General features: G+C 37.4%; 1 protein-coding gene across 3 annotated transcripts in view; it reads right to left on the bottom strand.

Annotated features, from left to right (window-relative positions):
* Window positions 1–3,725: 3,725 nt before the first annotated feature.
* Window positions 3,726–23,358, bottom strand: part of ADAMTS19 (ADAM metallopeptidase with thrombospondin type 1 motif 19) — a 239,770-nt gene continuing 220,137 nt past the window's right edge. The window contains exons 21-22 of one of the 3 annotated variants that reach the window (XM_027076771.2): window positions 9,944–10,121; window positions 3,726–5,774 (exon numbers count right to left, since the gene is read on the bottom strand). In XM_027076771.2, the coding sequence (XP_026932572.1) occupies window positions 5,623–5,774; window positions 9,944–10,121 (330 nt within the window). In that variant the 3' untranslated portion in view covers window positions 3,726–5,622. Of the gene's footprint in view, window positions 5,775–9,943; window positions 10,122–23,358 lie in introns of those variants that run through there. The other 2 variants (XM_027076773.2, XR_008297514.1) reach the window with 2 other exon arrangements.

Raw genomic sequence — 23,358 nt, 5'->3', positions numbered from 1 at the left:
TGGAAATCACTTGAATAGTTTTGATTACAAAGAAAGCCTGTGACTAGCTTATAAATCCTTTTGCGTCTATTATAAAACAGTCTCAAAATTGGTAAACAGAGGCAATCAGGGTTACTGAGTGCATAGAATTTGGAGTCAGAGTGGCATCAAACTAAGTTGTGTTCCTGGGTAGGATACTGAATCTCTCTAAGCCTGATTCCTCAGCTATAATGTGAAGATAACACAAGTACCTTACAAGGTTGCTGTGAGATTTTATAGGTAAAGTAGTTAACAGAATGCTTGGTGTATATGAAGTGCTTAAAAAGGGTTCATTGTTATTTTGAGTGGCTAAGAACATAGATTTTTATTTCAGTTGTCTCTGATACAAACTGAAAAAAAAAGGAAAGGAAAGAAAGTTAAAGTCACACAGCCATCTTTAGTTAAAAGACAAACTACATTTCCCAGAATCTCTTTATTTGTGTGGTTCTGGGTTAGAACTAGCCAAAAGAGGAACTTCAGTGAGATATGGACAGGAAAGTGGAAACAGCACCCATTAATCTGAAAGGCTTTTTGCAAACAGGTGCTTGGCGGGTTCCAAGCCGTTGCTCTCTTGAGCTCCACGTCCATTTCTTCTCTCCAAATGTTAGTCCTGTTGACCAACAGCAAACTCAGATCTACTACCAGGTGTTTGTGTACCTACAAAGGAGGTAGCTTCACAGAGGCGACAGCATCCCAAAGACCTCGTAACAAATTACCCCGCCCTAGTCATACTTACCTGGCAGCTCAGACTAGTTGGTGACCCCTCTGATTCTTCAACTCTTCTTCACTTCGCCAGGGCTTCTGCAGTTGTGTGAATTCAAATCTGGCGAATGATAAACCTAGGTTTTAAATTCACAGTTCAAGGTCTAAGTTGAGAACCAGAAAGCTTCCATGACTATCTTCACATAAAACCTTTTTACCTGTACTGCTGATGCTCCACCATCGAAACTCATATTCAGAGTCAAGTCCTAGAAGATCCAAGGGGACCACCCTGGGGTATAACATGTAAGGTTTTACACATGCCAAAGGAATTGCAAGATTTCACTAATTCATGCTAACTGAAACCCAAGGTAGATGTATAGGGACAATTCTTAATGGCTTTATATTAGGGCAGAAGGAATATAATGTTTTATTAGCCTACATGTTTTTGATATGAGTTCACTAAGTGGAGATTCTGGATTCAAAGTGTTACTTCATGTGATTGGGAGTAACTCCAACAAAGGGCCTGAAAATTGGACCCACTGGTGGTCCACAATGAATAAAATTGAGATGCCAAAACTTCCTTGTTATAATGTAGTAGTATACAGGAAAGTATACAGACATGTAGGGAGATGGTTTTAATATGATAGATGCTCACCTACCTGCTGAATTCATCCCCTGAAAGGCTCCAGAGGGCATTCCCTTGACCAAGGCTTTGAACTCCCTTCACATCAGCGAAGGCTGTACTGGAATCCTTAAAGAACTTGGTAAAGCCCATTTTCTGAAGCCCTTAAATAACATTGGGAAGTGCTGCCACAGAACTGGACCTCTTAAATTTAATGATGATACAATTCCATAAGGGCAGGAACCAAAGGGCTGCATTTCACTGTCAGAAACCAGATGGGAATGGTTATCATGAAGGGTAGCAGAATCAAAGGGGTAAAGGGAATGGTTTGACCAGCAAAGATCTTGGCTAATTGATCATGGAGTCCCTAGGACTGAAATAGATGGGCATTCTACTAAAGTCTTATTTGATTTGTGTGAGCATTAAATCTCTAGACTTTGTGGGAAGAGGTCTGATTTGGATAACCACATCAGGAAATTGCACTCCCCTGATCAATTTCCATGTAAGAATCGGTTCATTGAGAATGCCTTGGGTGAAGAGGAGACTGGATCATTTTAAAAAAGGAAGGATCCTGCTATACTGTCCAATATTATACTGTAAGTTACCTTCAGGTTTTCTCTGATGGGCACAATGTACTGGAGAAGGGAAATTATCAGACTTTTTGATAATTATTGTCAATTGATACTATTCCTGGTGACCCTAAGTTCCTATTATAGCCCCACAGAGCAAGAGCTTATGGAAATCAGATAATTTAATCAAGTTCTGGCTTAAGTCTCTCTCATAAAAATCCCAAAGCCTCTACAACCACACCACAGTTATTTTCCTAATTCTGGGAAGCATATTTAGAACAGAAATACTCAGAAACTGGCAGAAGCCCTGCTTACCTTGTTGGTTCCATGATATGTTGAATGAGGGTTTTTATGATAATAATGGCAATGGGAGCCCCTAGAATTGCCTCTACATACCAAAATTGGAAATAAAACCAATATTGCATGCTTGGAGGGATTTCACCATTACTTCTATTATTAAGGATTTGAAGGATGCAAAAATGGTAAGCCCCTGGCCCCCAATACTGGTGCCAGAATTGAATAATAAGAAAAAAAAGACACTGTATCATTTTGTTAGGCCACGTGCTTGAGGGTAATGGGGAACACGGTAATACTAGAGATTTACATGAGCATGAGCCCACTGCTATGTTTGATTTGCCGTACTATGAGTTCTCTGTACAAAAACAATATTGTATGGAATGTCACAATAGTGAATGAAACATTTGGTAGGTTCATAGAAGAAATTTTGGCAGAAACTTTGGAGGCTGGGAAGGGCAAATGCACATTCAGGGCAAGTAGCTCTTTCTGTGAGAACAAGTCGCTGCCTGTGTTGTGACACAAGTGAACTGATGTAAGCATACTGCACTCAAGGTGGTGGGCAGGTCTTCCCAAAGAATTCTACCATCATGGGAAAAAATATCTTCTCTGCTATTGGTAGGTTGAGCTCTCTGCAGTGACTGGCCTTGGTGAGTGGATGTTCATGTTGCTGAACCCAAGCACAATCTCCATTTCTGCCACCAATGTCTCTTGTTCCTGAGCCTATTGGCAACGAAAAGGGTGGCTGAGGAAAGACACTGGCCAACATACACAGACCTTGTCATCTCATCCACTTGATGACTGAGACCTCTCTGGTGAGGGTGCTCTTTGGTGAGGGGTCAAATAGAATATATGGATAGAAGTTCTTCAGGAAGGTCTGCCCATATACCTTTTCCTTAGAACTCCCTCGTCACCAGTTTCAAAATCACACTCCTTCCAATCCTTGCCAATCCAGCCAAACCATCTTGATTGCAGGATTACATTAGATCGCTTCTATCACAAAACAAGGAGTCATTTGTTCTCATAGAAATAGACACTTACCCTGAACATGGACTTGCCTTCTCAGGCTGCCAAGTTTTTGCCACAATACCGCCCATTCATTTACCAAATGCCTCATTCTCTGCTATGGTATTCCATACAATATTTGTTTCTGTTCAGGGAACCTGTGTTAAAACAAATAAAATGTGGCACAGGCCTCATGCTCATGCAAATCTCTGGTATTACCATCACGCCGAAACAGATGGCCTGATAGAATGATGCAGTCTCTGTCTCTCTCTCAGTATTCAGTTTTAGCACCAACTGGTTCAAAACATTCTGAAGGTCTTCTAAGATACTGCATATGTTCTGATTCATCATTTTAATTTTTTAAAAATGCTTATTTATTTTTGAGGTGGAGAGAGACAGAGTGCAAGTGGGGGAGGGGCAGCGAGGGAGGGAGACACAGAACCCGAAGCAGGCTCCAGGCTTTGAGCTGTCAGCACAGACCCGACGTGGGGCTTGAACCCATGAACCGTGAGATCATGACCTGAGCTGAAGTCGGACGCTTAACCAACTAATTGAGTCACCCAGGTGCCCCACAGGGTGCTATTTCTACTTAGATTCACAGACTTAGGAATCAAGGGATGAGATTGAGAACATCTCATCTTAAAATGTAATTTTTTACCTCTCCGATGCCCGTACTCTCATGACTTAAGATGTGTGGATATTAGTTAATAATTTTATATCTCAGCAATTAAGCTAAAGAATATACATAAGTAAGGGGACATCTAGAATCAAAATGCCCTCCATATTAAAATGAAGGTAAAAAATCACTGATGAGGGATGTGTCATGAACCGTGCAGATGATGAGGTTTTACTCTACTTCCAATCTGTTGTATCAGCCTGCCCACTTTAAGGGCAGAACACAGAAGACAAAGAGAAGACTCTTTGTCTCTGGGTTGGAGACAAAGGACTTTGTTACTCACAGCAATAGCAGTAGCACAGAGTCAGCATTTTCTTGTGTCAGTTTCCTGAGCCCCAATTCCCCCAGGGTGACACAAAGACAGCAGGGTGATATCTGCACATGCAGTGACTTGTATCACAGGAGAGGGACCCCCGTTTTAGGGCCGGAAATCTTTATAAGGAGAGGTAGGCACGTCTGCCCTTTGCTCCATCATCTTTATCCAAGGCTGTGCAACTGTCTTCCACGGCCGTACAAACATCCCTTACCAGATACTCCCGAACAAAAGCAGACAGTGCCAAGATATGTAGAGACGTGAGAGACCTGTGAAGAAGTGCCTCCCAACAGGAAGCTTCACATATTTTATTGAAAAAAAAAATCTAAGAAATCATGTGAATCATGTACAACATTTTCTCACAAGAAAACATTTAAGCTGTTTTTTTTTAACGTTTCACAGAATTGTAAAACTTTTAGTTTTCGAAAGGAAAAAACACAATGAAACTACCACAGTATCATAAGCATTTTGTTTCTTCTTGTTTCTAGGGAAAAGGCTGGAAAATAATTGGTAAGTTTTCTCATGATGATTCGTGAGGCTAAGTACTATGCTCTTTTATAAATCTACTAAAAAAATACAAGGAAACGGGTGGATCGCTGCTTTCTTTGTTCAAAATATTTTAAAAAGCTAAAATCTAATGACAACATGTTAAAATAATACATATTTTTGTAGGATGTTACCATTTCTATAATGGTTTCTCTACACTATATCAACAGTGCAATGGTGATTCAGTGTAAATCATTACAGTGTTTCATTGTTACACTACTTGTGTTCAAGTACATGTTCATGAACATGATCAAAGTCTCTATTTTGACTTTTCCTTTCCATTATTAAAATAAGGTTATAATTACAGTAGAATTTTTCCTATGGATATCTCTAAATCCGAACCAAATTCATAATACATTCTCTAAAAACCTGTTCAACACTCTGAGGTTTGTTATGTTTCCACATCTCCTGTAGGTGACAGAAAATGGGCTAATTCTGCATCAGGAAACCAAGAAAACAAAAATGACTTCTCTCCTTATATAACTAAACTATTACACTAAGTTAGTATACATTCTGGATAACTCAATGGTATCGGCAGGGAGAGAGTAGCACCTTAGAGACAGCCCTAACTTAAAACAAAATTTTTTTTTAGAGCCTAATGATCTTGTTTTTTTTTTTCTTTTTCCCTTTTTATTTTTATTCTGGAAACTGGATCCAACTTATTCATATAAAATTATTTATGAAGCCATATAGTATAAATCAAAATGTTTGTATGACCAAAACAAACACCATATTGGATGTTTGGCGGGCACCAAAATAAATTAATCTGATTAAATTATATGTAATCTGATAATATTTGGTCTGAGAAACATGCTAGTGTGTGTGTTTATAAATAATGTAATTGCAAAGAGCTGTGAGCCAGCCAGCCTGCTAGAGGTCAACTCTTCTGCTGCAGTTTTTGGGCATAGAAGTCCCTGCACGTCTCACAGCAGCGCTGATACCAGCGCATGTCCTGGCATAGGTTCTTCTCACGTATCACTCGGCAGTACACAGGCCACTGGTCTCCCAGGCACTTGAAAGTCAGCGCAGCTGTGAAGAAGAAAACAGGGAACTCAATACACATCGATATCCTCAGTGCCAGGGGCAAAACAAGTAGCAATCACTTAAGGGGAAGGATTTTGCACACGCACTTTGACTCGTTCATATTGCCTTCTAGAACTTAACAGTAAGATTAGGAAACACACACACACACACACACACCCCCTATAATAAAGGAGTAAAGTGGATGAATAACGGTCTTACTTATGAGCCCTTTTAGACTCATTCAAGCTAGATTTCTCAAATTCAGTGAGTTGTGATACAAATGGCGTTTAAGGCTCAATTTTATGGCTTTCATTTAAGCTTCTTTTTGGATTTTCAGTTGAGAAGATTAAAAAGAAAAACGAAAAGGCTCACTATATCCACCTTTATGGGAATATAAATTAACAAGTATTGTTATGGATGAAATATCAAAACAAATGCGCTCACTTATTTCACATTCCTCCTTTCTCAGATGTCAGGCATATCTAGGTGGGATATCTGGGGATCTTGATTTTACACATCTTTAGAATCAAAGCTGAGGGGTGCCTGGGTGGCTCAGTCGGTTAAGCGTCCGACTTCAGCTCAGGTCACGATCTCGCGGTCCGTGAGTTCGAGCCCCGCGTTGGGCTCTGGGCTGATGGCTCGGAGCCTGGAGCCTGCCTCCGATTCTGTGTCTCCCTCTCTCTCTGCCCCTCCCCCGTTCATGCTCTGTCTCTCTAGGTCTCAAAAATAAATAAACGTTAAAAAAATTTTAATAAAAAAATAAAATCAAAGCTGATCATCAAAAGTGACTGAAATTTACAGTGATAAGGTATGTGAAATCTTTCTTTTGCCACTATTCTAATAAGATTCATTATTTTCCTTTTTAAAACCTTAGGTTTTCCACTGTGCTTGTGTGTTCAGGGATATACCTTCAAGAAATAATAAATGGAGAAAATGCAATTTTAATTAAACTTTTCTTTTAATCCATTATTTTCTGCCCCGTGATACTTCAAGAAGGACTCCAACTAATTGCTAGAGAAAGGGATTATGTTGTTTTTGAATACATGGATTTAGGGCATCTGCTCTAGGATTGCTTAACTTTTTGTCTTAACTACTCTTAATTCTCTTTGAACTGACTATTTCCTAGAAATGTTAATTATTTGGCTAGAAAATGGGAATATTTTTATTTCCACGAAGAACGAAATTTTTCCATTTGGTTGAATCTTACTGCTTAAAAAATATCTATGACAATTTAGCTCCTTTGATTTTGGCAACATCGTTCTGTTTGATTAAATTGTCACCCTGTAAATTGTACACGCAGATTAAAAGTAAAGGTGGTAAGCATAAATTACCCCAATGACAGACAGGTAGTACTGTTGTTAAAAGCCACTAGTTGCTACAGAAATAAAGGCTAATTCATTTATGAATTTTTTTTAGGCAAGCATAGGCTATATTTACTGAAAATACATAATCTGTTTCTTGATGATAGATTAGATTGAATAATGGGAACTGAGAATATATATGAAAACATTTCATAACATAAAAATATGCAAATCAACATTTTTTTCATTTTTCTCATTTATTTAGTATTTTTATATATAAACATGTATATACATCATTTTTCCCGTGGCTCATTCATTTTTTTAAATATAATTTATTGTCAGGTTGGCTAACATACAGTGTATACAGTGTGCTCTTGGATTGGGGGTAGATTCCGTGATTCATCACTTACATACAATGCCCAGGGCTCATCCCATCAAGTGCTCTCCTCAGTGCTCATCACCCATTTTCCTCTTTCCCCAGACCCCCGCCCCCCAATCAACCCTCAGTTTGTTCTCTGTATTTAAGAGTCTCTTATGGTTTGCCTCCCTCCCTGTTTGTAACTATTTTTACCCCTTCCCTCCCCACATGGTCTTCTGTTAAGTTTCTCAAGTTTCACATATGAGTGAAAACATACGATATCTGTCTTTCTCTGACTGACTTATTTCACTTAACATAATACCCTCCAGTTCCATCCACATTGCTGCAAATGGCAGGATTTCATTCTTTCTCATTGCCAAGTACTATTCCATTGTATATATAAAGCACATCTTTATCCATTCATCAGTTGATAGACATTTAGGCTCTTTCCATAATTTGGCTATTGTTGAAAGCACTGCTATAAACAGTGGGGTACATGTGCCCCTATGCATCAGAACTCCTGTATCCTTTGGATAAATTCCTAGTAGTGCTATTGCCAGGTGATAGGGGAGTTCTATTTTTAATTTTTTGAGAAACCTCCACACTGTTTGCCAGAGCAACTGCACCAGTTTGCATTCCTATCAACAGTGCAAGAGGGTTCCCATTTCTCCACATCCTCGCCAGCATCTGTTGTTTCCTGAGCTGTTAATTTTAGCCACTCGGACTGGTGTAAGGTGGTATCTCATTGTGGTTTTGATTTGTGTTTCCCTGATGAGGAATGACGTTGGGCATCGTTTCGTGTGTCTGTTGGCCATCTGGGTGTCTTCTTTGGAAAACTGTCTATTCATGTCTTCTGCCCATTTTTTTGGTGGATTATTTGTTTTGTCAGGTGTAGAGTTTGGTAAGATCTTTATAGATTTTGGATACTAACCCTTTATTTGACATGTCATTTGCAAATATCTTTTCCCATTCTGTCAACTGCCTTTTAGTTTTGTTGATTGCTTCCTTTGCAGTGCATAAGTTTTTGTTTTTTTTTTTTTTATCTTGATGAGGTTCCAATAGTTCATTTTTGCTTTTAATTCCCTTGCCTTTGCAGACATGTCAAGTAAGAAATCGCTGCAGCTGAGGTCAAAGAGGTTGTTGCCTGTTTTCTCCTGTAGGGTCTTGATGGTTTCCTGTCTCACATTTAGTTAGGTCTTTCATCTATTTTGAGTTTATTTTTGTGTATGGTGCAAGAAAGTGGTCTAGTTTCATTCTCCTGCAGGTTGCTGTTATGTTCTCCCAGCACCATTGCTAAAGAGACTGTCCTTTTCCACTGGGTACCCTTTCCTGCTTTGTCAAGGGTTAGTTGGCCATACATTTGTGGATCCAATTCTGGGTTCTCTATTCTGTTCCATTGGTCTATGTTTATGCCAATACCATGCTGTCTTGATGATTACAGCTTTGTAGTAGAGGCTAAAGTCTGGAATTGTGATGCCTCCCGCTTTGGTCTTCTTCTTCAAAATTACTTTGGCTATTCGGGGACTTTTGTGGTTCCATAGAAATTTTAGGATTGTTTGTTCTAGCTTTGAGAGGAATGATGGTGCAATTTTGATTGGGATTGCATTGAATGTGTAGATTGCTTTGGGCAGTATTGACATTTTAACAATATTTGTTCTTGCAATCCATGAGCATGGAAAGTTTTTCCATTTCTTTGTGGCTTCTTCAATTTCCTTTATAAGTCTTCTATAGTTTTCAGCATACAGATCTTTTACATCTTTGGTTAGGTTTATTCCTAGGTATTTTACAGTTCTTGGTGCAATTGTAAATGGGATCAGTTTCTTGATTTCTCTTTCTGTTGCTTCATTATTGGTATATAGACATGCAACCGATTTCTGTACATTGATTTTGTATCCTATGACTTTGCTGAATTCATGTATCTGTTCTAGCAGCTTTTTGGTGGAGTCGTTTGGGTTTTCCATAAATCCATGTTAATAGCATTTATTCGTATCTAATATTATGTCCTTAAGGATTCAAAAGCTATTCCCTCTTGTTTGGTGGATTAGATCCAGGTATCCATTCCTATTGAAAGCCATTTTTTACTCTGTCTCTCTCGAAAGGATAATTTGCACCCAGGGTCAAAAGGAAGGCTATTGACAACAGAGACATCTAAGGTATATACCACAATCTCACCTTTCCAGAGCCATTACCTTAGTTGATAGTTCTACCACAAAACTGGTCAGAACCAAAATATGATTACATCCTCCAACCCTTTCTATGATGACCTTGAGAGGTGTGGCATTTGTATTTCCAGGGCCTGGCTCTGAGTAGACAGTTTCAGGAGTCTTGTTTAGTCTTTAGGATTTTTTTTATCCTCCTGACCATTGGGACTAAACTATAGTCAAGCATAGTTTTAGTTTAGTTAGAACCAAACTAATTCATATAGATTTATTTATGACAAAGTTTTATGATAATACACAAAACAGCCATAAGCATTTCCATGCTTCTCAAAACCATCCCCTTTTTGGTCTGCTTACCCAGCCGGGGTGACGTTATGGTATTTACATTAATCTTCTCATTGCAAGGCTGAAGGTGGCATGGCCTGTATGCTGCAGGTTTCTCTGAAGAAAAACATTCATTTCCATGTCTTCCTGTGATCTTATGCATGCACTGAATAACACGGGACTGCATTCCTTTGCCACAGGTAATTGAGCACTAGGAGAGATAGAATATTGTACAAATAAAAATATGATAATCTGCATTAAAAAAATTAAAAAATAAGGGGGGGCGCCTGGGTGGCTCAGGCGGTTGAGCGTCCGACTTTGGTTCAGGTCATGATCTCGTGGTCCGTGAGTTCGAGCCCCGCGTCGGGCTCTGTGCTGACAGCTCAGAGCCTGGAGCCTGTTTCGGAGTCTGTGTCTCCCTCTCTCTGACCCTCCCCCGTTCATGCTCTGTCTCTCTCTCTGTCAAAAATAAATAAACATTAAAAAAATTTAAAACAAATATGATAATCTGGATTTTCTAATAAAATACCCTTTTCATGGATTCCTTATATTTCAGCTGAATGGAGTCTGTCTTTATTTGTAGGATATTTTTCAAAGAAGAACATATTTGATATACAATGGTCTTTGATGAGAGAAGTCTTTCAGGTCCAAATATATCACTAGATTTAATTTGTAACACAAATAAGCTGATGTTTATTTGACTGTGAAAATACAATTGTTTTATGGTATCAGAGTTACATGTGAAAGAGCAAACATGACTTTGTTTCTGAAAACAATGGTTTATTAACTAAGCATGCTATTTTCTACAGAGTAAAGATTTAGCCATAGTTAGCAAAATATGTAAAGAATTCTATCAACTCCAAAGGACATCAACACACCAAAGTCATACGTCAGTGTTCAGGATTATAAAAAAATGCAATGAAGTAACTACAGACACATGATAACTCAAAATACATAATTTTAGCGGATAATGGCTGAATAGTGCCTCTCATAAAATTTTGAAAACAAGAGGAAAACATGTTAGTTGCATTCCTTATGCAAGCTAAGTTTTGTAACTGTCTGGGAATAACCTGAAAATGAAAATTGTATCCAGGAAATAATGGAAGTTCTATAATTCGTTTAACTAAAAGACCATCATTTCTGCCTTTGAAACTAACAGAATAAGCTTTCTCACGAAATTAAATAGTCTAATAGCCTCAGGATCTAATTTTAATTAGCACACTTAGGCAATAAAAAATATCAGACTATTACTATTAATTATTTTCTTTATAAAATACATTTGGGTAAAAATTTCATTGCATATATGTGAAATATGAACAGATACTTGAAACAAGTGAAATCCCAAGGTCTTCTAAATTAGTTCTTACTTTATTATAGAAGATACTACTAAACAACTGTATATTTCCCCAAATCATGTCACTGCAATTAAAGACAGACAGACATTAAAAGAAAAAGCCAAATATTCTGGCCTTGACATGAGGAAAATGGGCTCCAATACTGTCTCTTACAACTAATTTACCTGGAGCTTATTTTTCTTTTTTATTAAGCAAGGCATTGCAGTAGATCATAACTACACTTTTGGGTCTAAATTACTATGAAAGCAAAAATTCCAAATAACACTGTTACTGTTTACTTATTTGTTTTGAGAGACAGAGACAGAAAGTACATGCGTGCAAGCAGGGGAGGGGCGAGAGAGAGGAAGAGAGGAGAGAGAGAATCCTAAGGAGGCTCTGCTCTGTCAGCATAGAGCCCAATGCAGGGCTCAAACCCAGGAACCTGGAGATCATGACCTGAGCAGAAATCAAGAGTTGGATGCTCAGGGGTACCTGGGTAGCTCAGTCAGTTGAGTCTACTTTCAGTTCAGATCATGATCTCACAGTTCCTGGGTTCGAGTCCCCACATTGGTCTCTCTGCTCTGTGCGCAGAGCCTGCTTCAGATCCTCTGCCCCTCACTCTCTGCCCCTTCCTCATGCATGTGTGTGCGCATGCTCTCTCTCACTCTCATAAATAAATAAATAAGTAAATAAATAAGTATTAAAAAAAAGGAGTTGGATGCTTAAGCAACTGAGCCACTCAGGCACCCCAAATGACTTATTATTAAGTTACTATAGTCTGGCAATTTTTTTACACTTTATTTACTTTGAGAGAGAGAGAGAGAGACAGGACACAAGTGGGGTAGGGGGATAGAGAGAGAGAAAGAGAGAGAGAGTCCGAAGCAGGCTCCAGGCTCTGAGCTGTCAGCACAGAGCCTGACACGGGGCTCAGACTCACAAACCACGAGATCATGACCTGAGCCAAGTCAGACACTTAACCGACTGAGACACCCAGGCGCCCCTGTAGTCTGGCAATTTTTAAGTGGTGAAGCTTCATCACAGCACAGGGTCTATAATTTCATCATCTAATTAATTATTCAGTGTACCAGCCAACAATGGTATGACAGAAGTTCTGCCAAGATTAGAGTTTGCTTAAATGTTTCAGAATAGTCAAGCATTTATTGATTTTTCAAATATTTGTTGACCACCCATTTTGCTCACGATCTCCTGCAGAAAATAAAAACAGCAAAAATTGTTAATATGATGGAGCTGATACTTTTATCAATAAACCTTATTAACAAAACACTAAAACATATCAAATAAATGGAGTTAGAAACAGATTACAAAACTGTGGAAATTGGGCAATTTCATCCACTTTTAGCCAATTGTTTAATATTTTATTTATTTATGTATTTATTTATTTCATTTTTTTTCCAATGGCTTAGTATTTTAAATAATCAGCCACCCTACAGAACCAAAGTTTTCTGCTTTAGGATCAAAGGAAACTGATACTACTAATTCCGGAAGCTTTTACTTCATACAACACTAATGATAGTTAGCACTTACTTACTGTTTCTTATATGTCAGGTATTGTGTTAGGTCATGATTATTCAGTATTTCACATGAAGTCCTATATTTGTCCCTGTTACTCTGATGAGAAAATAGAGGCTCAAATAAGTGAAACTAATTGCTCAAGTCTTTACAGTTCAGAACCGGAGTGGAAATGGAGTCTGAACTCACATATGCTAAATTCAGAGACTAGATGCTTAACCAATTACTGGATCCTGGAACATTGCTAGCGCTTCTCTTTCTATGAACAGTCAGAAATCTTTTCTTTTCCTCTATCCTGCCAAATGAACCTCTCATCCTCGTATCTTACTATGAACTTGATTAAACATTAATGAATAAGAAGGGCTTTTTGGTTTGTTTTGCTATAACGCAGGTTATAAGATAGAAGATAAACTTGTTTTTCAGGAACAATTCACAAGCATGATTTGTCTTGAGATACGGTGACCATATAACTTATCACCCAAATCAGGGCACTTGTGAAAGAAGTTGCTGATGATAATTATTCCTACAGTACAGGCATACCCTGGGACAGCCCCGCGTAATCTGGGACATACAGTCACCCTACGTACAGACATCTTACTGATCTGTGTGTTAGACGGTAAACACAAATGAATGGACACATGAAGCAGCTATTATATTTCATGCATTATCTAATATGCTTTTACACAGCATATTAAACTTTGGTTACACTTTGTCATAACCCCCATAACTTCACAAATGAAAAGAGTGAGACTCATTGAGATTATTTCATTCATTCATTCAATTAATATTTATGGGAAGTCCACAATGTGCCAAACACTGTTTTGGATACTGGGATGTGACAGTACACAAAAGAGACAAAAACACATGCCCTCAGGGAGTTTACATTTTAATAGGAGGGAGCAAGAAAATAAAGATTTAAATTACATTGCATATTACATAGTGACAGGTGCTATGGAAAAAACTAAAGCTGGGAAGGAAGGATGGGAAAGTTTGGGGTGGGGGGCTTTGTAATTCAAATAGGAGGATCAGATAAGGACTCACAGAGAGGGTGCCAAGAACAGCAAATGCAAGTCTTTTGATTCCAAATATGATGTTCTTTCCACTGTGTTTCTACAGATCTTGAATTAATTACTTTCAATGGCTTTCTCTTTCTCTCCTTCCTCCCTTTTTCCTTTCTTTCCCTCCTTCCTACCTTCCCTCCTTCTGTCTTTTTAGCTACTACATTTTGAGTCTTGCTCTTCATACAAACACCAAGTAAATTTAAAATGTACTTGAAACAAGGCAGCACTATAGACTTCCCCCTACAGGCCAAAATGCTGAACTGTCAACATTAACCTGCCAGCAACTGGTAAAGAAACACAAGGTGTACCTGATAACTTGCCATTGATATTTCTTTTACAGGGAAAATTCCCTGGAGTATTTTAAATAGAAAGACTTGTATTGTCTGACAAGAATTCAAACAGTCTTGCCCTGATGGACCTTTGGAACAAAGCACCTCGTGAATCAATTCCATGAATTAGAAGCTTTTAATTCTGAGCCCCAAAGTCTCTGGAAGTGAAATTTGTTTAACTGACTTCCTGATAGTCATCATTTCAATCTACCTGAGAAAATAATGACCTTCCCTGCACTTGGGGACACACGAGTCATATCTTTAGATATGATTTAGGTAATATCACCATAGATTTCTCTTATAATCGAATAAATCCTTTCTGGCCCTGGAACATTAGTGACAACTTTTAAGACTATTAAATTATGTCTACACTGTATGTCAAACACTAAGCTTGATTAGGGAAACTTTCTCGATAATTCACAGTTTGGGTTATTAAAATATGTACAGAAATCATTTAGTAAATGAGAACCATAGACACAAATGTTGACAAATCATTAAGAAGGCTTTATCCTGTTTTAAAATGAGGTCCACATTGATAGAATCTTATAACCATTTCTATTACCTAAAATTTTCTTTCTGCCATTCTTATGCGAGGCAATGAGAGATAAGAGACTTTATTCTACCTAAGAAAATTTCATTTAAACTAACTGAAAGAGAAATATCTGGAGAAGTAAGTGACATCCAAGTTGGGGAAAGTGTATAGTAGATGTTTACTTAGTTCATACATTTTTCTGACAATGGCCAAGGATGATCTGATGATAGATACAGATATGTCTTGGAAAGTTGTATCTACTAACTTAGTAAATACAACTAAGATGAGAAGTTAGATGATAGCCCTGTCATGGACAGGATTTGCTAGTACTGGTAAAGGCAGGTTAAGATACCACAATGATTTTGCCAAGTTACGGATTGGCCCAAATGTAAACAAACGAAGGGAAATAGAAAAAAATGTAGGAAAAACAAACACACTAAAAAATCCTTAACAAACTCTTAACTATGTGGCATTATCATAGAGAGGGATGAAATGAACTCTGAATGGCTGAGAAATTCATCTCATGGGTAAGCCACAGTGTGGAATCCTTCCTTCCATCACAAAAAGATGGATGAGTGGTGAGGCACTGCCCAAAATGTGAACTGCAGGAAGAAAGTGACCATGGAAATTTCACTCCTGAAATGATATTATTTATGGCATTAATAGACAGCGTTGCTCAGGTCTTGGTTTAATATTTTGAAAAATATGTAAACACCTTAGAGAAGGTGTTCAAGGAAAGGCTGTTTACCTTGAGACATTTTATCAGTGCCTGATGGGATTATTTGTTTTCAAGTCTAATCTGATGGATTGAAGAGAATTAGCTTTTAATGAGCACAATGGTATAAACAAGTTTTTCATGCACCAAATACTACATAGGAGGTATGAGTGTACTCTGTTCCTAAGTTTTCATTATTTTATATAGAAATATCCTTTCATGATGTATTTGAATATGTTTATCAAGAATCTGCATCTTTTAAAAATCACCGACATGTACTGTTCCCCGGAGTTTCTATGAATACCATTATGCGGAATGACATAAATTTAATAAATAGTAGTGAATGATAGATAGCAAATGTGCTCTGTAATACACTGACATGAGTAAAACATATTTAATTCAAAGAAAAAGAGCTGCACAGGCACCAATAAATAGCCATATAAAAATTTATAAAGTGTCAAAATGAGAGAGGAGAATGATTTTAAGAGGTCCTCAAGGTTCATAGGTTCTTGTCCATCATACTACTTGAATCTACTTTTGCAAAGTATAGGATTATCTTTCTGTCAATTGAATATTCATTAATCATGTAAGAATTTCCATCCATAATGTCTCATGGTAAAATCTACCAAGAGTCATGTCTCTGTTAAATTCATCAAAGAACATTGTTTTCTTCCGGTCCAAGAAGTAACCTATGTAGTTCTAGAAAACTTATTTTCACTTAAGAACTCTTTATAAATGGAATGTCCACCAACAGCTCTTAACCACTCTCCTATGTAAAGAGGAGACCCTCATTCTTGGCATTGATCTCTGACTCCATAGTGCTTCTGTGCTCCAGAGGTTCTGAGATCAAGTAGATCTATTCTGCGTACACAATTCTGAACATGGAGCTAAAACGACTTCCACATCTATTCTTGAGTATTGGGATTCTGTAGTAAAGTGCCAAACTTTAAAGTTATTGGTTAAACGATAGTTTCTTACCTCTCCTTTCAGAACTTCAGAAGAGTCACAAAGACACTGTTTTTGGTGCTAGTTATTTGTTACCCTGGATATTTCGATAACTTAGCTTTGGCAACAAACGGGGACACTGAGGTATAAATAAATTTGTAGACTTCAGTTAAATAATCAACTAGTTTGCCAGTGAGTTTATAGAACCATTAATCTGTTCATGTTAAACTGTAAAACTCTTCAAGCTGTAAATGCTGTAAAATGTCCTTTTAAACATCACACCAAAGAGGGGAAAACCCAATACTAAAAATACCACTATAAGATATTTATTTGCAGTTTTGTTGGCGAACAAATATAGCTAAACTAATGCTGGTTTACTTTGTTAATTCCTTATAAAAAAACAAAAACAAATTGCTGTGTATTCAGGGGTTAAAAATAATAATTCTCACACTTGGCCAGCACAGAGATTACCCGAGATTCCTTCCTTCTGGAGTGTGCCAAAGATATATATTTTGGAGAGAATGTGTATTCTCTAGGCCAACAGCTAAGGAAGGCTCTGTAATGCTTTACTCATTTCCAGCTGGCCTCTGTAAGAAATAGGAATTCCTAAATTAAGAGAAAATTGTCACTGGCAAACAGAGTTCAAAAAAATTTCTGAAACCAATATAATAGACAACCTTACAGAACCTGACACAATCTATAATGACGAGTGCCAATCTATAACAAGGTTAACAGCATTGACTTGGATAATTTGTCTTTGGGAATAAGTGGATTATTCCAGAGTGGTTTAACAAGACTGAAGTAGCATTCACAGCGGAGAGTGGACCTCATAAGGAAAGTAAATGATGACTTCTACTGGAAATTATTAGCGCAGCATTCCTATTCATTTATGTATATGTTTGGCGGTTCCATCTTTCAACTTTTTAATAAAGTGAGTGTGAAACAAGCATACTAAGGAACAAAAGTTTGGTTTGTTTTTTAAGATTTGCTATTTATTTTGGTCAGTGTTTCTGTGTCTTTTTAAAGTAGTTCATCTGCCTTTTTTAACACATGGTTATTTGGAATTGAATCTATTCCTAGAGGTCAGACGTTTGAGGATTTTTTTGCATATGTGTTTAATTAATTCATCATTTGGTTCCACAGTTCAAACTATTCTTTTCTCTTTAATGAAAATGTCTGCATATAGTTATAGCAAATTAAGGAAACGTGTGTGGCAAAATCAAGCAGAATGCTTATGAATGATTAGCAGAGAAGTGAATATGTTTTGAAAGGACTGTCACATTAACCCCCTGAATCTTTTTTTTGTATCAAAGTACACATTGATCACCACAATGATGGAGGGAAAAAAAAGATGTTTTGCATTAAGAAGCAATTAATAAGCACAGACTCTTGAACACATTTGCAGTTCTGCCAGTGCTCAGCCCATGAATCACAGGGTGTTGGAGAGGTGAAAAAAGACTATTGAGACATTTCTATTTTATCTCTATCATTCCAGGGGAACATCTTCCCACCAGAGAGAACTGTTTGGAATGACAGTGATTGAATTTCCTTTGCAAATACAATACTTTCCAGGTCCAGTCCAACAATTCTGTGTCCAAAATGGATCAGATCCTTCGGGGGCCATGTTGGAGAAGTGTGTGTATTTTGTTTTGTTTGTTTTAATAAAGTCTTGGTTTAAAATAGCACAGAGAGCACTATGTAATTACCTTTAGGTTATTCCAACCCGAAATAAACCAAGTATTTGCCAGGTGACAGAGAAATTTCTTAAGTGTGCTTTGCTTCCATCTCCCGCTTTCCTTCTAGGTTAGATAACAGCCATTAACCTGACAGCAGGTATCTCAGCCAACTGGATTCAAGAGAACGCAAAAGAAGTCTGCCAGCTTCCTTGAAGCTCAATGTTAAGCACTTTTTTGGCTTAAAGTACTATGCTATTCAAATAAGGGTGGATTTACTTAAAAAAAGAACACATTTTTAAATAGTTTGACTTACCACACAGGAAAAGATCAAGGGGGTCCTGTATTTACATAAAATTATACTGATTAATTATCCTGGAAAAAAAAAATGAGCTAGTTACTAGTTCTTTGGTAGTACAATGTATGCGACACTATAGTTCTTACAGAATTAGAATCAGAAAATTAAATGGATCAGGAGAAATGCAATGTGTAGAAGTATGCTACAGTTTCTGCTTTCTTGATAAAACAGTTCATCGATCATTCATGCAATAAACATCACTAAATGTAGTGGTGTCTTCTGGTTGCTCAGAGAGATTTATGGGAAGGGTAAAAGGGGTTAAGACATTCTCAACAGAACAGCAACCATATATGGCAACAAATAATTAATAGAGAAAAAGTAACAGAGTAAGTGCAAACAAATTCTCTCATTTACTGGGGAAGCCCTTTGAAAATTATACGGCATTTTCGATGGTCCTTGAGGGACTCAGATAGTTAGAGGAAACACATTGTAGGCAAAGAGGACTGTATCAACAAAGACCCAGAGAATGCACAAGTACAAACCGCTCAGGCCTAAGCTTAGTGGAGATACCCATCATGGGAATAAGGAGGCAATTCTCAATTGGTAGGTTAGCACCAGAATATGGAAAGATTTGAAGGCCTGTGTGAGTATCTGCTAATTGAAAGGGTAGCCAAAGGGAATTCTCTGCAAATACTCAGGCTATAGGATTGAGTGGAGAAGTCATCCCTGTGAGTGGATGGATCTGAAATATGGGGGTAAGGAAGCGTATTAGAAACTGTTACTCCAGTTCTGGTAAGAAAAAAAATAAGGACTGTATTATTATATTTGGAGTAAAAACAACTGAGGCAAAGCCCTACTTGCGTAAAGAAGAAGTGCCAAGGGTAGGTTCTAGCCTGGGTAGCTGGGAAGATGATATTGACATTTTTCAAGAAAAAGGAAATTGGGAGTGGAGTATCATTTGAGGAAATAAATTGAGGAATTTTGTCTTAAACATACAAAATTTGAGGACCTACTGGAACGCCAATGGCAGGGTCCCAGGGCAACTGAAGTTTGGGTTGAGAATAAAGATTCAGTCCGCCCCTTCCTCCACTCCCTCTAGCTATGCTCCCTCTCCAGGCACACTTAGACTTTAAACATTTTCGCGCCATCTACGGGTTGATAATTCCAAAATTTATATTTCCATCTCATTCCTCTCCTCTGATCTACCTACTGAATGCCAGTACTTAACTCTCTTACAGGCAAATGAAAGATTGCCCAAAATAAAAGTGAAAATCTTTCCCCTCCAACTTAACTCTTAGGGTTTCCTACCTCCTATCAGAGAAGCATCATCCATACAAATTGTTCAGACCTGAAAGCCAAGCCATGAGCCCTTACTACCTTAACACCTGACTCTTCATCTTTTTTCTCACAAATAATCAACCCCAGGTCTGTTCATTTTAACCTCAAAACAATTTCTGAAAGCCAACCAATCCTCTCTATCTCTATTTATACTACTGTATGAACAGCTAGCATTAATTCGGTTACTATGTAACTGACACTATGCTAAGAACTTTCCACGAATTATTTCATTTGGATTCACTAACTTCACTGAACAGAAGATCCAGAATTCAAACCCAAGGCTGTCTAACTCCAGGCACTGAGCTATCTTACCTCTTATACTCCCCAATCCTTTCCCTTCCCTGGAAATTCTGTAATATTCTCTGAGTATCTTTCTATATCTATGACATCAGTCATTTTTTATATTGTAGCCTTAAAAAATTTAAGTACTAGCCAAGTAGGTTTTCTTTTAGTTTCAGACAGAAAATATTAACCCATTCACAACACTAAAAGTAACATATGGATGTGGTAGAACGATAAGCACAGAAGGCCCTTTCCTCCAATGTAATTCAAATAAACTATTCTTTGTATGTCTATGCAGAAAAATTTTAACATGTACAAGAAAAATATATGTAAACAACCTTAGTTCATACTATATAACTCTTTTGCATAATTACTCACTTAATAGTAGGTCTTAGAGAAATTTTCCCATCATTATGTATTTATCTATACATATATTTTTAAAAACAACAATATCCCACTGTTGGAATGTGGGATTATGATTTATAGAACTAGGTATTGGATATATGGGTTGTTTCCAAATATTTGTTGTGCCAAAGAAGGCTGCAATGAGCATCTTTATAAATACGGTTAGCAAATTATGTGACAATGTCTGTAAGGAAAATTAAGAATGTGTATATTTCAAAATGAGGTATTATTTTTCACAGCTATCAAATTAGTTTAAAAAAGTGTGCTAACATCCAGTCTTGGTAGTATGGTGACACAGATATGTGAAAGCGCCTGGGCAGAAGTGAGTAGAATCCACTCCCTTTAGAGATGGAGCTTTTTGGTTGCCCCCATGGTATCCCTCAACACACTCCTCTCATTGCTTTTCTGTGCCCTAAAGTCATGTGTGTGTTTATATCTAAACATGTTTCCTAGTTTTATTTATTATACTATATGGACTTGTACATACTCTGTGTACAGTACAAAAAGCTACAGACATATTTTTCTAATCCAATCTAATCCTAAAGTAGATCTTTCATTTTAAGTCACTCAAAATACTTTTCTTTGGATTATGTACCATTTGGACCACTGACACTGGGTGATTACTTTTACTTGCACAGTTAGAGCACTACAAAATTCGGAAAGACATATAGTTGCTTTGGCACATTTTACAGATGTAGGAACGAGGCTAGGGGGAACTGATTTTCGCCATACAAAATCAATGCTGGTTGTGCACACTGGCTCTCTGGATGTTCCGCTCAACCTGAAGCAGAATTAGGGACCTGTTAAAAAAAAATTTTTTTTGTACATTTTGCATCCCAAGACCCCATATGATGTCTTTCTTTCTTTTCTTTCTTCCTTCCTTTTTTCTTTCTTTCTTAAATGTTTATTTATTTATTTTGTGTGTGTGTGTGTGAGAGAGAGAGAGAGAGAGAGAGAGAGAGAAAGCAGGGGATGGACAGAGAGAGAGGGAGAGAATCCCAAGCAGGCTCTGGGCAGTCAGCACAGAGCCCAACACGGGGCTCGAACTCATGAACCATGAGATCATGACCTGAGCTGAAATCAACAGTTGGACACTCCATTGACTGCGCCACCCAGGCACCTCGCCATATGATGTCTTTCTAACTGGCTAATCATTTGCATGTTTTTCTTGCATTTTAATGATGTCATTCTCTGCTAGTCCTGGTGATATGGTTATATCTATCTCTGGATATCCTCTGGCATTTGGTAAACATACACTTCACTATATCTAATCAAAAAAAACACTCAATGGCTAATACTACTGATTTTAATTTTATAATATTCTTGTCAAATTTCTTTATATTTTTTATGTGAAAAAGTCTGCTTCCCTTCTCCCCTGCTGCCCACCAACACTCAATGTACCCAAAATGAACTTTGGCCTGTTCCATGCTCCATCCCCTATAAAGAACATCAAAAGTAATTTTTTACCTCAGTCATATTTATTTACTAAAATATTTTCAGGTATGATTTAGAAACTGAAATTATAGATATCCTGGTATGCAGCAAAAGAGAATTGGTAGCATAATTTTACAAGCCTGGTGATTTTTCAATGATCTATTAAGAAGACAGTATAGGGGTGCCTGGGTGCCTCAGTTGGTTAAGCATCTGACTCTTGATCTTGGCTCAGGTCATGATCTCACGGTCTTAAGATAGAGCCCCATGTCAGGCTCTGCACGGAAAGCCCGGAGCCTGCTTGGGATTCTTTTTCCTCTTCTCTCTGCCCATCCCCACATGTGTGCTCTCTCTCTCTGTCTCTCAAAATAAATGCATAAACACTAAAAATAAAAGGAGACAGTATAATTAAGCCCTATGGATTAAAAACAAGTTGTCTTGCATTTTCCAATACAAAGGATCTTAAACATGTCTCTATATCTGCATTTATAATTATACATGTATACACATATATAATACATACATTATATATACTTATACACGTATACATGGAGAGACACAGAGACACTACCCCAGTCTCTCTAAATTTTAAATTTTCTCTAGGTAGAATATATACACAGATAGTATATGTGCATCATTTCTTCAAAGCTAATATACATCTGCTATGTTCAGTCATACCAGCCAAATGCTTTGACTGCTTTGAGTAATTCAAACACTTTGAAATTTGTTTTTTGGTTTTTTTTAATACATCTGGGCAACAGATAAGATTGTCAGAAGACCTGAAAACTAAAAATGATAGCAATGCAAAAAATGTCCATTCTCTTGCAGTATAAAGAGTCAGGGGCATGTTGGTGGCTCAGTCAGTTAAGGGTCCGACATTGGCTTAGGTTATGATCTCATGGTCTGTGGGTTCAAGCCCCATGATGGCCTGGTGCCTGCTTCAGATTTTGTGTCTACCTCTCTGCTCCTCCCCCACTCATGCTCTATCTCTGTTTCTCAAAAATAAATAAATGTTAAATTTTTTTAAAAAATTAAAAAAAAGAATCAGAGGCTAAACAATTTGATAGGCAATAATTTGGGGATTTTGTGCATGGTTTAGAAGATAGCTATCTTCTCCAGAAAGAATGGTAAGTAGCAAATTTTGTAAATATTCAGTAGATGTATCTAAACAACATAACAGAAAGTATTCTACTTATCACTGAGTAATTTCTGTAGTATGAACAATTTACTCAGAGAAAGTGTATTTTCAAAGTAAATGTTCCTATAATGCAAAATATCTCTCTGTAGGACACCTTGTGATAGGTTTCTTTGATGTCCAAATGTTTAAAACCAAACCCACAATCTCTGATTTCTTTAATTCATTGAGTGATCCAACAATGATAGATTTTGATGTATTAGATTCTTATTGGTTTATGGAGTAGCTGCTCGAATTTTTGTGTCTTTTTAGACTATAATTATAAAAAGATGATGGGCAATTATCTTTTCCAATGACTTGTAGACATTATTAGAAAATAATTCTATATATAAATGTTAATCCACCAAGAATAGTTTTTAGATACAGATAATTTCAGTTTG

This window comes from Acinonyx jubatus, chromosome A1, assembly GCF_027475565.1.
Source record: "Acinonyx jubatus isolate Ajub_Pintada_27869175 chromosome A1, VMU_Ajub_asm_v1.0, whole genome shotgun sequence".
NCBI lineage: Eukaryota > Metazoa > Chordata > Mammalia > Carnivora > Felidae > Acinonyx > Acinonyx jubatus.
The sequence above is the reverse complement of the archived record's forward strand: the minus strand, read 5'-3'. Positions and strand labels throughout refer to the sequence as shown.